At 33.2% G+C, this 17,719-nt stretch overlaps 1 protein-coding gene across 4 annotated transcripts in view; it reads left to right on the top strand.

Moving 5' to 3' along the window:
- LOC111046799 (homeobox protein abdominal-A homolog) overlaps positions 1-17,719 on the top strand; it is a 132,294-nt gene that overhangs the window by 102,980 nt on the left and 11,595 nt on the right. For 3 of the 4 annotated variants that reach the window (XM_039433900.1, XM_039433899.1, XM_039433901.1), the window contains exon 3: positions 4,893-4,928. The exons of the other annotated variant lie outside the window; for it this stretch is intronic. In XM_039433900.1, coding sequence (XP_039289834.1) covers positions 4,893-4,928 — 36 coding nt within the window. The remainder of the gene's footprint in view (positions 1-4,892; positions 4,929-17,719) is intronic. 4 annotated transcript variants of the gene reach the window in all.

The following is a 17,719-nucleotide window of genomic DNA, read 5'->3' as shown; positions in this document are numbered from 1 at the left end:
TTTCTTTTTCTTTTTATTTTTTCTTTTTCTTTTCTTTTTCTTTTCTTTTCTTTTTCTTTTTCTTTTTCTTTTCTTTTTTTTTTCTCTCTCTTTTTTCTCCTTATTCTTATATTCTTATCCTACCTTTTGTTCTACTTCTTCTGCTCCCACTTCTCTTTCTCCTCTTCTCATTCTTTTCCTCCTGATTTCTCTCTATCATCCTCTCTTTTTCTTCCGCTCCCCTCCTTCTCATCCTCTCCCTTCCTATTTTTTAATCCTTTTTTTTCTTCTCCTTTATCTTATACTCTTTCTCCATTTTCCTTGTTCTCTAACCTCCCTGTTGATACTCTGCAGCTCTTTTCCTTTTTCTATTGTTTACCGATTATGCTAGGTTTGCTAGTTCTAGCTTCACTCCGGGAGGTCGTCTATAATATTCGAATCCGTAGCTGTGCTGAGGTGGGCTCTGGGCTGGTATAAGTAACTCAGCCTCACCAACCTGCCTTGAATAATAAACATTCCTGCATTCACCAGCAGACCAACCAACATAACAGCGATTATTTTTTGTTGATTTAAAATTTCAACCGGGAAAGCTCGTGTATGTCGTCAAGTCGACTACAATATAAATAAACATACAAAGTAAATGTATGCACCAACAAGACAATAACAGTACCAAGCAATTTATTGTTGCAATTTTATGGATCGGATGTGAGGTGTTTCCGTCAATTTGGCATCGGTCTATGACTTCCTACAATCTGTGTGGGGTCCTCCAGAAACAAAGATAAAATTGAAATTGTCGGATCTGAATTTCGATCTGAAAAAAAGGAAGAAACTGATAGTGAATGATTTCTTAAGATGCTTTATTGATCATAATAACTAGTAGTTTTGTGAACAGTAGACCTCGCGCTCAGTAAGTTACATTGACCTGTTGTTATGGTTTTCTCAAAAATTAATGAATAATTTATGAATTTAAAATGTCTAGAAAAAATCCTAAATAAATATAGAGCTTTCTGTCCTATCGTACCGTGACGTGTCGTCCCGGAATGTGAGTGTGAGCGCTGTTATTAGGTCTGGCTGCAACTGTCTACAACGTTGATGGAAAGATACAATTTTCAAGATGTTCAATGTTTTTGAACGGGTAGTGTTATAGTCAACTGTCTACTAACGTTGATGGAGAGATAAATTTTCAAGATGTTCGATGTTTTTGAATGGGTAGTATTATAGTCCACTAGACAGCTGATTTATGATGAATAATTCTATAGTCTGATTTTTACTCTAATATTGGCGTATGAAGAAGGCTCCTTTTTCCTTTTATATTATCCTTGAAATACAAAAATTTCCAAGAACCTTGTATATACGTCGACGCGCAATTTGAAAAGGAACAGACCTGTCAAATTTTATGAAAATCTATTACCGCGTTTCGCCGTAAATGCGCAACATAAAAACATATAAGCATTTAAACATTAAGAGATATGCCAAACCGTCGACTTGAATCTTAGACCTCACTTCGCTCGGTCAACAACAAGTGAAAGTGATTATTGACCGAGCGAAGTGAGGTCTAAGATTCAAATCGACGGTTTGGCATTTCTCTTAATGTTTAAATGTTTATATGTTTATTATGTTGCGCATTTACGGCGGTAGTAGATTATGAAGCGCGGTTATAGATTTCCATGAAATTTGACAGGTATTTTCCTTTTTTAATTGCGCGTCGACGTATATACAAGGTTTTTTGGAAATTTTGCATTTCATGGATAATATAAAAGGAAAAAGGAGCCTCCTTCATACGCCAATATTAGAGTAGAAATCAGACTATAGAATTATTCATAATCAATCAGCTGACAAGTGATTACACAGATGTGTGGAGAAGCCAGTCTATTGCTGTATTTCCATAAGGTCTACAGTTTCAATCAGGTACTTGTGGATGAGAATACAGCGTGAGGTCTACTTTTCACAGAACTAGTAATAGAAGGATGAAATATAGAGCTACTTATGGCAAACAGCACACGTTTCATCATGTTCAAAAGTCTATTATTTTCATTGAAAATGAATGTTTTGATAAGTTATTATATGGAAGATTGACGATGTTAAACTACTAGAAGAGTTGATAGAATTAAAATAATTAAATCATGTAATGAAATAAACTATTTATTCAAGTAAATCTCACATTCTAATGAGAATGAAGCTGTAAATTCATAATAGTTCAATGTATTAATATTATGTCAAATTGATCGCTCTATTCTATCAAGATTTGGCCATAGAATCAAAACTAGATGGCTAGATAATAATTATTGTAGAAATACTAATAAGAGACGTCTATTCCTCATGGTCACGCCATTCTCCCATACCTTTCAGTATCGTGCCTACATCACCCACAGTTTTCCATATTTTGTCCAAAAGTTTGTATACGTTCTCATCTGATTCATAGCTGGAATCCAGTCACTGGAAAAAAATTTGGGGAGAAGTGAATTAAAATTCATTTTTTCTAACGCGTGTGTATATAAGTGTGAATTTTAGCTACATCATACCACCACGTGAAGTATATGATAGAGTCAGAAGTGGAGTAAAAAGTGGCAAGCCTATTTTGGTCAAGATATCACACATGAAGTATATTTACAGGCTATTTATGTACACAGTATATATATATATATATATAGATATATATATTATATATATATATATATATATATATATAATATATACTTTGGGTTGTCGTGAGGCAGCTCCCATTTTTTATGTGCATGTTCTAACAGCCATCACGTTAGTCATTAAACGTAATTTAGTCAACGTATTCAACTACTGTTTTATGGCGTAATTTTTCTCGTTAATTATTCGTTGCTATCGTTTAATCTCATGTGTGGTTGTGAGTCGATTTTCAGGCAACTTAATGTTGCTTTAGACAAGTTTACAAACGTTCGCTTGGACTTAGCAACTTAGCTTGGCGACGATTCGTTTATTAAGTTGTCATAGTTGTTTGTGCTAGATTAAGTTTTCAACGTTGGAATCTATTTGGAAGTTGGCATGGATTTGACCTACAATCTTAAACATTCTGGAAGTTTTATCGGTTATAGCCACATTCAGATAGGATCTTTATTTCAGAGTCAAATTATTATTTATCAGTAGAAAAACATCATTTTTTAGAAACAATTATTTTCCATGGAAGAAATCAGTACCATGTTGAAGTTTTAATGGTTATCAATCCAAATTTATTTATTTATTTATTTACTCTTATGGCATTTATCGGCAGAGAGATCCTTTTGGATGTTCTGCCTTGCCGTATTACGCAATGTCATTTCATATCAACACTCAAGTTCATAGGTTATGTCTTGGGTTCTTCATTTTTCTCACTAAAAATTTGCACTTCCACTTCCTGAGTTCCTATTTTATAAATTTTAAAATCAAGAAAACTATTTTCAAACACAAAATCACATTTAAAAAGCAAAAACTATAAAAATGTTGATGATAATATTGAACTGGAAATTTCACATTACAATTTTATCCATGGCAATCAATCCAAATGGTTCTAATGGATATAGAAATCATCATTCATAACCATGAAGCTCCCGAACCAACAGTTAAAAGATTCTTTTCAGAACGCTATGAATGAGGATGAATCATTTTCAACATTTTCATGGGTATTATCAATTTAAGAATTCCAATGAGAGAGTCAGTTTCTTCATCGTCCACTATTTTTATATGTGGGCACTTATCACTGAGTAAATGACACCACAGAGGGGTAATACATGTCAAATCAAATCATCGTTTATTATCATAAAACATACAATATGTTGAGACAATCGTCATTATCCACTAATAGTTCTGTGAACAGTAGACCTCACGCAGTATTCTCATCCACAAATACCTGATTGAAACTATAGACCTTATGGAAATACAGCAATAGACTGGCTTCTCCACACATCTGTGTAATCACTTGTCAGCTGATTTATGATGAATAATTCTATAGTCTGATTTTTACTCTAATATTGGAGTATGAACAAGGCTCCTTTTTCCTTTTATATTATCCTTGAAATGCAAAATTTCCAAAAAACCTTGTATATACGTCGACGCGCAATTTAAAAAGTAACATACCTGTCAAATTTCATGAGAATCTATTACCGCGTTTCGCCGTAAATGCGCAACATATAAACATATAAACATTAAACATTAAGAGAAATGCCAAACCGTCGACTTGAATCTTAGACCTCACTTCGCTCGGTCAATTAAAAAATTACAAGTTGAAGTATAACTATCACAGTCAAACACTACACACTGTTTACACAGATTTAAAATAACAATTAATTTATGAGCAATTTCTATAGTACAGTACTACAACACAATAATAATGATGGTATTAATACATCAAATGTTATCATAAACAGGTGATACCTGAAGGTGTATGTGTGTTTTTCTGACAACATTTCATAGGCTACCACATGAATACCACAGGAGTTGTTCTTGCTCTTTGGTGATACTGTATTATAATCGGGAAAGATGAATCTCTTACAGATATTGACATTTAAACAATGTAATCTAATAAATTTATCAAAATTGAACAATAATATTAAAATATAAATTGCTACATACTTTTTTTGGAATGGACTTATATATAGCGTTAATATATCATTGGACTAATTCCATCAGGTTCAGCTTGTGAGTGGATCCTCAATCATCTACAAATCTTTTAGTAGCCTAATTTTTTGATGTTTTCTAGAGTGAATATTGAGATATTTTGGCTCATCCTCATCCCATTTTAGCAATATTTATACAAATGTCATTGACTAATAATTGATTCAATAATTCTTTATCGTATTATGCTGTAAAATTATTGTGATGTTAGTTATTGATTGTTAGTTTTTAATAAATATTTCAAATCTAAATTCAATAGAATTCTAAAATTCGTATTTATTAACGTTTGACAGGGAGAGGAGACTACCAGTTGGGCCTATCATTACCAGGTAGGCTGATCAACAGCTTTGATTTTCAAAATTTTTCTTAACAATCATTAATTTTTCAATTTATCTAATCAATTGATGGATGTGGGAATTAACTGTTCTAACCTAACAATAGCATAATGGTTCATGAATTTATTAACACTCAATATAAGTAGCTTAGTATAGAAATTTTTGTGAATTTTTTATGAATTACTTGTCTCTTTTCAAACATTTTTCTCAATAATCATAATTTTTTTTTCATTGAAATAGGGAAATTCAGTCATGGATGTGGGAACTCAACATTTAAAATATAATTATTATTTAACGAAAATCCTAAATAAATGCTGCAAATCACCCCGAAGACTTCTGCTACTGCAGACATTGACATCAGGGTTAGCAGCTAGATGGAAATTCGATGAGAACTACTATCCAAAAATTAGTTGCCAGCCCGGGAATCGAACCCGGTACCTCCCAATTGCCAGTCAGGAATGCTTACCCTTACACCAAACTGACAATCTCTGGATAGCAGCGCTCATTTTATACGAAGCCATAGCGGCCAACCAGTTACAGATAGAGAATGCATTTATTCAAATGCTAATTAATATATAATTATTATTTAACGAAAATCATAAATAGATGCTGCAAATCACCCCGAAGACTTCTGCTACTGCAGACATTGACATGAGTAGTAGTTCTCATCGAATTTCCATCTAGCTGTTATCCCTGATGTCAATGTCTAACCCTGATGTCAATGTCTAACCCTGATGTCAATGTTAACCCTGATGTCAGGGTTAACAGCTAGATGGAAATTCGATGAGAACTACTACTGATGTCAATGTCTGCAGTAGCAGAAGTCTTCGGGGTGATTTGCAGCATTTATTTAGGATTTTCGTTGAATAATAATTATATATTAATTAGCATATGAATAAATGCATTCTCTATTTAATTCCATCTGTAACTCAACATTTCAATCCACTACTAACATAATGGTTTATGGATTAAAAACACTTCACTTACATGGGTTACTTTTGGAAAAAAAATAAAACAACATGGTCATTTCAACTTGAAAATGACCTAAGTTAGGTTCGAAACTAGTCGTTGAACTATTTTGAAGTTTTTAAAGAAAAAGGGTAGTACAAGATTTTTATATTGTTCAAATCAATTTGGTTTATGGATATAATCTCATACACATGTTTAATCTCAACTTAGCATAATATAGGAATATTTCGAGATAGCTCAAGGAATGACTTGTCACTTAAATCATGATTTAAAATTTTAGATAATATTGGAAAGTAGCTTTAAGTTGAGGAAGTTATTTAAAGTCAGGCTTAATATGCGTTGACCTCCACTTGAGCTCGAGCTAAAAATAGTATGATAATATCTCAACAAGTCGTGAATTGAAATGAGGCCATTATAGTTAACTCTCGGTTAAATCACGTTGCTTGAAGCTTCAAGTTAATTATATCGAAGTTGATTCTAGATTGGCTGAGAAACTAATTTGACAACTTTTAAATTGCTTGTTGATCTATGAGATGGAATGAATGCTACCGGTTTGAAATTGATCTATAAACATCACTAACTGATAGATTAGTAATCAATCCAATTCCATCCTTATCACAGAATTCCATTTGTGATATCTTACGATTTCAATGGCCTTTATTATCTGCCATAAGTATGGAATTATAGTACATCGAATTAAATATATAGAACTAACATTTTTTTCTTTCCAATATGATGACTCTGAAGTAATAATCCCAACCAGGTGATGAGAAGTTACATTATTCAACAATCCTGTTTTTCAGCATTCGTCGTTTTTTACTTTCCTTGCACTATTACCATAGGTAAGGAAAGTATTGCTTTCCAAAAAAAATGTAAGGTACCCTAATTTCATGTTTTCCATACGTTTCATAACTTTCCTTGCCCTATTACCATAGGTAAGGAAAGTATTGCTTTCCAAGAAAAAGTAAGGTACCCTAATTCCATGTTTTCTATACGTTTCATTATTTTCCTTGCCCTATTACCATAGGTAAGGAAAGTATTGCTCTCCAAAAAAATTCAAGGTACCCTAATTTCATGTTTTCTATACGTTTCAAGGTCCCCTGAGTCCAAAAACATGATTTTTATAGATCAATGAGCAAGGAAAGTTGTGTGAGTGTACCACACCGGATTTTCCAAATTTGATATTATAATTATAATTCAGATTTAATTTGGTTTATTGTTTTTAATTGATTCAAGAAATAATTGGAAATTTGAGGTTATTATAAGATTTCTTGAAGGGAAGACCATAGTTATTAGATATGTTTACAAATGAGGTGGAAGGATCAGCCAATAATATTCAATAATCAACTTGAAACCAAGATATCAATCTTGAAATTCATGGGCGCACATGATTCATAAGCATTATCCACACGATAGAATCCCTTCATTCTATTATTCACTAATATATTGCATGATTTGTGTAACAACATAGCGTAGTTTATATTTCACCTAACCGTATTTGAATGTTAAATCACACTTGAACAAGTTAAGCATCACAAATTGATATTCATTTTATCATAACAACCAATTCTAATAGACTGCTCTTAGTTCCCTTAAAAAGGTGTTCCTTGCATGCTTTGTCTCACCAATGCTTCATTCCCTTATGCGGGCTAGTCTTATATTTGTATTTCGTTTAGAAAAATGTTATCTTCTGGAACGGTTACATCGATGGAAACTAAGTTGATAGTAAAAAATTCAATAATCGATAATCTAGTGAATGATTTGAATCTATCCACTGATGAAAAATAAATGCTGTATTATTCTTTGAAAATTACTTCATTTTCAAAATATTTAAAAAAATATAGAACACGGTTTTCTGACCATTTCAATGCAACTTTGCAACTCAGCTACCAATTATTTACTATTTTCTTATCTCTTTCATTTGTTGTTATGTTTTTCAGTCTCTCTCACTCTCCTTCTCCTCAAAATACTGAATTCTTCAACTACAAAATATTCTTTCATTCTTCAAAAATATTGTAGATTACCAACTAGTTAATCAAATACCAAACTGATCAACGGATCTCTCAAATCAAAACAAATGATTTATTTGCCATAATACAAATACAATTCTTTTAAAACAAAAACACCATCAAGAACTTATTTCAAACATAAACATGAAATAAATAATAATTCTTCTCAAAATCAGCTTACAGGCGTTGCCAGCAAAACCAGAAGTTTGTGTGCTGCAACGAGTATCAATCTTAGAAATCTTAACTTACAAAATTAATAAACAAACCATGATCTCTCATTCATTATTTTTCCAATTCTTTATTCTGTTCTCCCTATTGATTCTCACTAGGTTTTATGGTTCTCCTTTTCTTCTACTCCTCATTTGTTCTTACATACCCACTCTTTTCCTGTTCCCTGAATGATTGTAGTCATTGAACCCTGTTTTTGTTGTCTGTTTTTGTATCTTCTCTTTATATTTTTACCAATTCACTATACTTCACCTTCAGCACCACCACCATCTAACAGAATTCCTTTGTGTCCCGTTTTACTTTTATTTTCCAAAAACCTTCTCTTCTACCTTCTGCCCATTGTTTCTTCCCTCACCTCCACCTCTTATAGCCTATTTCATTCCATCAATAGTACTTTACGTAACATTCCGGTAACGATAATTTACCGCATAAGTATGGTTGTTTCTGCCCGAAACGTAGTTGAGGGCAGAATTATCATACGAATGCGGTAAATATGTTACCGTACAAGTTACGTACAATATTTTTTGTCATACTCATCTGAGAAAGAATAATATTGCTGAGAAACAGAAAACATTACCTGCTGCTGCTCGAGCTACTGCATTCTATAAACATGACCTAGCCCGTAGTTCCTAGTTCATAATAGACAGACCCTTCGAGCACAAATAAAATAATAACGTCCTAAATTATAAGATTTCAGATGAGTTCTTATCACTTGAAACTCTTCAAATGAGTTCTTCAATAATTATTTGAGTAGGTATATTAATTACTCAGATGTTATTAGGACTCAGTAGAGTCCTAACATACTCGACTGTAAAGAGAACATAAAATGATCTCTTTACAGTATAGTATGCTTTAATGAAAACAGCTGTTTACCGGCTTGATTTAATGCACGGAAAAAAGCTGCAATTGAACAAGTATAACAAAAAAGTTATTATTTTTTTTTTGATTATTTGAAAATCATGAGTCATTCGTTCATGAAGATATCAATGACCCTTACTTATGCTATGATCCACTTTATATACAATATTATGTGTTGTGGTATGTATATTAGGCAATGGTTTGCTATGCCATATTATATTGTCTTCTATGTAAAAACCATAGAACTGAAACATAGTATGAGAAGTTAGCACATATTTATGCTCGCTTCAAGGGACGTAGGCCTTCCTCTCTAAAACTCAAAATTTACATATTTACTATCACATACTACATAAAACCATAATAGTACTGAAACATAGTATGGAAACTTAGAACATAATTATCATGCTCGCTTCAACGGCCATAGGCCTCCCTCTCTAAAAATTAATTTACATGTTTACTATCACTTATTACCTGAAAAAATAGTTACTGAAACATAGAATTCATATGAATAAAAATAAAATCTGAGTACCCTTTTTAAATTATTTCGTCACGACATGTTATTCATTTATTTATGTCATTGACAATTACAAAATCATAATTATAATAAATATATTATGATTGGGAGAAGACAACAGGCATAGCCCAGAACTGTCTTCTCCCAAATTTTTACAAATAAAAGTTTCAAAAAGAATCTGGTTAAGATTCCACTTTCACTTCATAAAGTCCAATTTTCAATTCAAAACTAATGACAAAGCTAAACATTTTGAATTTTGATATTTAAAAACTGATTGAAAACAAAAAAATTCACTCAAATCTCTACAAATTGGAAATTGTTGAGTAATTTTGCAAATTTTTAAGCCAGAAAAGGAACACAACTTTACTATTAGCACAGCTGATTATATGTTTCGGCTATATAATGCTATTTTCAAGTAACAGTAAAAAGTCATATGAAAAGACATAGTATTCATTCATGCTCGCTTGAAGGGACGTATACCATCCTCTCCAAAACTAACACATCATAATAACCCTGATCCTCAAAATATTACCAACAACTAAATACTGGAAACCGGCCTCAAGCAACGTACTCAATCCTTCACTAACTATACTAAAAACTGAAATAAAAATAATACTAAATACTGAAAACCGGCCTCAAGCAAAGAACACAACCCCTCCTCGAACTATCCTAAGTATAAGTCTCCATAAGATTCAATGAAGAACTCCCATTTTTACCAATTCTACATTAAACTCTCATATTATATATTTATATTACATATATCCTATAATATTATATATATCTATATATATATATTATATATATATATATTATATATATATATATAAAAGCGAAATGGCACTCACTCACTGACTGACTGACTCACTCACCCACTCACTCACTCGCATAACTAAAAATCTACCGGACCAAAAACGTTCAAATTTGGTAGGTATGTTCAGTTGGCCCTTTAGAGGCGCACTAAGAAATCTTTTGTTAATATTAACTCTAAGGGTTGTTTTTAAGGGTTTAAAGTTCGTCTTTCAGCATGTATATTCTTCTTCTCCCAATCTCTTAATTATAATTGAAATTTCCATATCATATGTTACTATAGAACTATAATCTAGATAGAGTACCTCTTCGAAGCAGTTGTTAACTAGCAACTAAATTAATAATTTTGTCAGGTTGGCATTAAGTTGAGTTGACTTTGTTAGGTTGGCACCAAGTTGAAGATTTAAATGCATTTATCGCGGAAAAATTGATTGGGTACTGCTACTTCAATCCTGGGAATATTATATTACTAGCCGTCAGGCTCGCTTCGCTCGCCATATCCGTTTAGCCAGACGTTTAGTCTGGACCCTCGACTGGATTGTTCTAACATATGATAAAAATGCTCAAATGAAAAATGCAGGCGAGCGAAGCGAGCCGGCTGATCTCATTCTTGGACGATCCAGTCGGGGGTCCAGGGGGCGGAGCCCCCTCGCTAGACGGATATGGCGAGCGAAGCGAGCCTGACGACTAGTCCTATATATATTACATATATCCTATGTATAGTCTCATAAGATTCAATGAAGAACTCCCATTTTTACCAATTCTCTCATATTCTGGATGTGTTATTGAGCAAGCAATCTATACTTTCCAAAGCTTGTTTGTTCATGCGTCAACCCTCATGCTCTAAAAGCAGTCATAAAACGAGCATTCACAGAATTGCCTCCAATCCAGTGGCCTATTAATTAGTGTTAATTACACAGCTAGAGCCGAGTCTGCTGCTTTCCCTCAGTTATTGACAATTCCCGCTCTATGAAGAGACCAGTGCTTATAAAATAGAGGCGTTCATTAAACAGACCTCTATATCATTCTAATGGCAATGATATAAATTTTATGACAGACATTATGCTGTCGCCTTTCATTTGTACTGACTATAAATATTCTTGCAGGCCTGGTGATCAGTCACATAACTTGAGCCATGTTGTAATTACTTTTGATTGCAATGTTAAGAACGTTCAGTCACATATTATTACTTTGAATTCATATTTTAATAGCTATTCAACTCAGAGAGACCAGTGTATGATGTGTATTGTTGAATATTATTGCAGGAAAGATTAGATATTATCGGCAATCTTGTTTGAAATTGACTCCGATTCCTATGAGTCATTGAAGTAGATAAATTGTAAGTGGGTCAGAATATTCCAATGAAAATTTTCTAGTCGTGAATATACTAATGCAGCTCTTTAAAATCGATGAACGATTACTTGGCATGAAGGACTTGGATTTCAAACAATGACCGATTTTTTTGAATTGAGTAACCAATTAATTTTCTTAGATGTCAAGTAAGCTATTATCATTTGATTGATTGATTACTTTATTTATGTAAATTACAAGATATACTGGCTTATACACTTATATACAATAGCTTACAATACAGCAAAATGATAGATGAATTTACATAATATAGACTAAGAAAATAATTATTGAACTGTATATGATATGAAAAAGCAATTTGTAATATAATAACTATAGATAATAATTATATTGTTAAGCATCTACATAAATTGGCGGAGCTTTGTTGAGAGATGAAGATGTATGATTGAGAAATGATGAAACTATAAGTTGGAGTGGGTTCAAGATTTTGTTGTTCTAGGCTTCTTCTGAGTAGCCTCTTTCAAGTGTATTCAAGCAAATCTCTTCGACTCAAACAAGCTCAAAGCTTAATTTGTATTTCAAGACTTCAAGCAGAAGATAAAACTTGGTAGTGTATCGTTAAACATAATAATAAAACCTAATATGATATCCTCAAATGTACGATAATAGGCCTTAAGTATCCGGAATTGAAACAGGAAAATATCTACAGTATTGTATACACAAAATGTTATTTTCTAAAATTTCAAAATTTTCATAAATAGTAGGCTTTAGGTGTGTTCACTTCCAATTCATTGTGACTGAAGAATGCAGATCAAAGAATGAAGTGGTTCAGATTTGATTCGGATTGAACTCAGTTTGAAGTGAATTTTGTTGTAATCCAAAATCAAATTTACACACATTCCCCAAAAACATTCAGAGTTTGAGGGTTTTTACAACAAAAACAACAACATTTCTGTTCTTTATTTGAATGTATTAATGCTATTAACTTACCGTACTTCAAACTTTTGTATTGTTATTATAAAGTATTTGATAGTTTGACCATGCTAATCGCTTTTTGTAAATTTTTTTGTAGCAAATAGAATTCTTGATTCTTGATTTTTAAAGTTTAATCTTCAAAATTTCCAATGAATCTTCCACAGTCTCGAATGAGGAAGTTTCTGGTAGTTTCTATTACATGGTACTATTTTCAACTGTAAATCAAAAGTTTTCCCTCCAATAATTCTTGTCAATCCCAAATCATGAATGCAAGTGACTGAAAATCAATACTGCTTCACGGTGGGACATGGGATTCCATGAATATGAAGCTACCACTTACCCCTTCATAATCTGAAGATCTAAATAGAACAATTCCTTTTCATTCTCACCAGGTTTAGATAATGGAATTAGGCTATCGCAAAAGTATTCCTTCCACGATGGGAGTTCTTAGCTCTAACATCATCTTACTCACTCACTCTCTCTCTCTCCCTCTTTCATTTGGTAGAGAGTTAGTGGGAAGGATACTTCGAATATTCTTTCCGAAGAATGGACATTGGTATGTCCAAAGCTCCGCCAATTTATGTAGATGCATAACAATATTATCTATTTTACCTACAGTTATTACAAATTGCTTTTTTTCATATCACAGCTCAATAATTATTTTCTTAATTTACATTTTGTAAATTCATCTATGATTTTGCTGTATTGTAAGCTATTGTATGTAAGTGTATAAGCCAGTAGGCTATATATTGTAATCTACATAAATAAAGTACTCAATCAATCTCATTCCCTCTCTCTCTCACACACACTCTCTCTCTCTCTCTCTCTCTCTCTCTCTCTCTCTCTCTCTCTCTCTCTCTCTCTCTTCATATGCATGAATAAAAATAGCAAATCTGATTTGATCCCTGTAACAATCTGAGTGAAACAAACCCTTACAATCGATATAATACATCAACTAGCAAGATCACGAGAAATATTGTTCTCGAAGCTTTTAGGTTCACTAAAACAGAACGTAAAGTGTGAATATATTCCTCGATCATGACTGAAACAACTCCCTAATTCTCGAAGTAAGTTTACATACTGCAGAGGTGTTACAGCGACACTTCAAACTTTAATACACAATTGTGAACAGGTCCTAAAGAAATTCAGAAAGGAGAATAAGCGACTATTTGAGCAAGTGTGATCCTACCGATAGTCAGTTTGAGAGCGCTGAGAATAGGTTGAAGCCAGAAGAAGAGAGTGAAGAAGGAGAAGTGAGAGGGTGATTGAAAGAGTGAGAAAGACTGATATACAGGAGATATTCTCCTGTATTGTGGAAGCTTGATAGTGGGGGTTCCTACTCGGAATCCTATTGGAGGGTAGTTCCGTTGCCATGGCAACCAAGTCCTCAGCCTCCCAAAAACTGGCGGCCATCTTGGATCCAGTCTCTCGTCACAGCCTTTTCCCGCTCAAAGCTTATTAATCTGAAGACCAATTATGTCTACAATTCCTCACGGTCTCCTTCTCTTTTCAACTTGACGCATCGATTATCCTTCCTCTCAGTCTTATGAAATCAGGTACGCATTGTATCCCATCATCCATCATTGTAGACTATTGTTTACGGATAATTTTTGCTGCAATTAAACTCGTTACTATTGAGTCCTGTCCTTTCACAATGGTTTATTGCTAGAGAATAGGCCATTGCAAATTTAAAAACGCTCACAAACAATGCTCGCCGCAATTTTCCACAATTTTTCAACAATCTTCTATCATTCTCATAATCATCATCATCCAGATGATGTCTTATCAGCTAACGCAATATGAACAGTCATAACTTTTATCACCGCTTCAACTGATTTGCTCATAAAATAGAATACTCTCTCACGATATTAAGCGTGGTTTACTTTGCATTCGACTCCGTTTTAATCTATTTTATGTGGACTATCCTACTTCGTAATGTCGCAATAGCTGGTTGTTACTGACAGGCTCTTGAAATCTGTGGTCTCTAGAAATTTCTCCATTTAAAACAGATATCAACTTCCATGTAATCACTCATTTCAATTCAAATTAGTAGAACCTTAATTATTGAGACTTGAAAGAAACACAATTATATACCTTCTGGCTACGGCCAGTTGCACACACATAGATTTTTGTTCGTACGATATTTTGCCGCCCTTATGAATTCTAGCAGATTGAAAAGAACTTGACAAACATCATCTATTCAATCTTATAGAATAAATAGGGACGGCAAAAAATCGTACGAACAAAATCAATGTGTGTGTAGCTAGCCTTAAGCTTCGCACACACACATCGATTCTTGTTCGTACGATATTTTGCCGTCTTTATAAATTCTATCGAATTAAACAGATGATTTCAAACAGATGATGTTTGTCAAGTTCTGTTCAATCTATTTATATAAAAGCGAAATGGCACTCACTGACTGACTGACTGACTGACTGACACACTCACTCACTCACTCACTCACTCGCAGAACTAAAAATCTACCAGACCAAAAACGTTCAAATTTGGTAGGTATGTTCAGTTGAACGCGCCTGCTGAGTGCGCCTTTAGAGGCGCACTAAGAAATCTTTTGGCGATATTTTAACTCTAAGGCTAGTTACACACACATCGATTTTGGTCGTACGATATTTTGTCGTCACTATGAATTCTATGAGATTAAACGGAACTTGGCAAACATCATATGTTTGAAATCATCTGTTCAATCTAATAGAATTTATAAGGACGGTAAAATATCGTACGACCAAAATCAATGTGTGTGTAGCTAGCCTTAAGCCTCGCACACACACATCGATTCTTGTTCGTACGATATTTTGCCGTCTTTATAAATTCTATCGAATTGAACAGATGATTTCAAACAGATGATGTTTGTCAAGTTCTGTTCAATCTGCTAGAATCCATAAGGACGACAAAAAATCATACGAACAAAATCAATGTGTGTGTAGCTAGCCTTAGTTCACGAAAATTGAAACGGTTTTGAAAGCTTCACAACTTCAAAACACAACAGCATCAAAAATTCAAGAGATTGAATCAAGATTCCTAATTCAATATATAGATTCAACGGGATAATCCAAGAGATTCAATCCGTTCCATGATCGTTGAGCATCATATACGAGTATTATTTGTATGATTGGGCTTTAATAGAATTGATAGAATCAGATCGTGATCAGCCTATGAAATCCATTGCCAATCGTGATTGGCCTAAGATTGATTAGCCTATTAAAATCCATGGAAGTTACCATCCAAAACAGATTGAGTAATTTTTAAAAATATATTTCGTGCTTTGTAATTGCCAAAAATTGTCATAGCTGGTTTATAATTGTTTAGCTGTAGCTATAATTTAAATTTGAGGTTAAGACTCAGAAGTAAAGTTACTGAATCAAATTGAAATGTACAGAAAACTACTAGTGATACCTCAACCCCAACACACAGTGTAGTCTTTGTAGGGGTATTCCATATATTTCTATTACAATTATTGTAATTGTATTCATCATTGTATAAACGTATTTTCTAGAATGAAGAATATTTTCAATTTGAATTTGATTTGACTCGCGGATGAATCATCCAATTCAACTGTATTCAGATGTAACAATCATTTATATGAATCACTTTTTGCTATTAGAAAAAACGACTAGCAGTCAGATATCTGCAGCAAAAAGTGATTTAATAATAAGCAGTTCGTGATGGAAGACAACATTGAAGCATTTATATGACTTTGAAGAAAGCTCATTTCATCGGATTTATTATGTCCTCTTAAAATTCATTTTAATTGAAACCATTCAAAAAGCTTTCTTTGAGAAATATGCTGGGTAAAAACAGTCATGCATTATCAGGCATACATTACTTTCAAGAATAGACCATGATGTTGAACTGCTATAACAAGTTTATAGAATTTTAGACTTAAATTGACGTCAATAATTGTTTCGAAAATACTTTGTTTCTTATCGTGCGAATCTTATGTTGGGACTTGGCATATTTTAGTTTCGTCGGATACGAGCAGAGCCTATCTGATTGGCTTGCAACCATCTTCGCCCAGGGTAGTGAAGGTCAAGTTTAAAAACAAGATATTCTCGGACTTTATCTCTGCCAACTAAATGCAATGGAGTAAAATAGCATCAACGGATTGTACACACCGTACTTTGTACTTAGTTTTCACATTTACATGATCCTATTCACATTCATGAGATGCTGATCAGATTATTATGATGATTCTATTCTCAAACTGATCAATTTTCGGTTACATTGGAACTAAAAAGGGAATTTAAATATTTATTTCTAGTTCCCCCTCCACATTTATATTGCAATTTTGTACTCTGACTCTTTCCATTTATATATTCACTTTATATTTCAATTATTTGCTGATTGAGCTAAATAATAACTGATTTGTGTCTATACTCATTCTTAAACATATCCTCAGTATGTTCCGATTAAGGTGCGTACAGATATACGCGCCGCGAACATGAGAAATTCACTTTTAATTAGCTGACTATATCTGTATTTTTACAGAAACGGTAAGATACAGATATAAAAATCTTGGCATCAGCTGATTAAGAGTGAATTGCTCATGTTCGCGGCGCGTATATCTGTACGCACCTTAATATATACAGCTCAACACAATAGGCTATATGAAAATATATTCAATTAAGCTTTCCAAAACGACTTCTCTTCTCATAATTGGCTTTGCTATTCGGGTAAAATTATGAGTGGCTGTTCATCCAATTACAATATTTCTCTCATTACTATTCTCTGATGAGAAATAATATAATTGCTTCTAAGATGAGAATAGAGTTGATTCACATTTCTAGTAAATCTTGTAAATCAAGTCAAAAACTTTTGGAATTATAGTTCCCTACTTTTACTAGTTCAGTTTCATCATTTTTCAGATTCAACTATGACAATAATTGCTCTGGCTGCAATATTGCATGAGATTTTCAATTCAATAACAATCCAGACTCACAATAGATCATCAAGACAGTAATAAATTTGACATATATCAACATTCAAGAGTGTCTTGGAATTGGATGGAGGGATTCGGCCAATGCCAACTTTATGTAACTTGTGCTTTGGCAGTCAGACGAAGTTTGTTACTGACATTTTCTTTCCTATCAAATCAGAAG

This window comes from Nilaparvata lugens, chromosome 8, assembly GCF_014356525.2.
Source record: "Nilaparvata lugens isolate BPH chromosome 8, ASM1435652v1, whole genome shotgun sequence".
NCBI classification, from domain to species: Eukaryota; Metazoa; Arthropoda; class Insecta; order Hemiptera; family Delphacidae; genus Nilaparvata; species Nilaparvata lugens.
The sequence above is the reverse complement of the archived record's forward strand: the minus strand, read 5'-3'. Positions and strand labels throughout refer to the sequence as shown.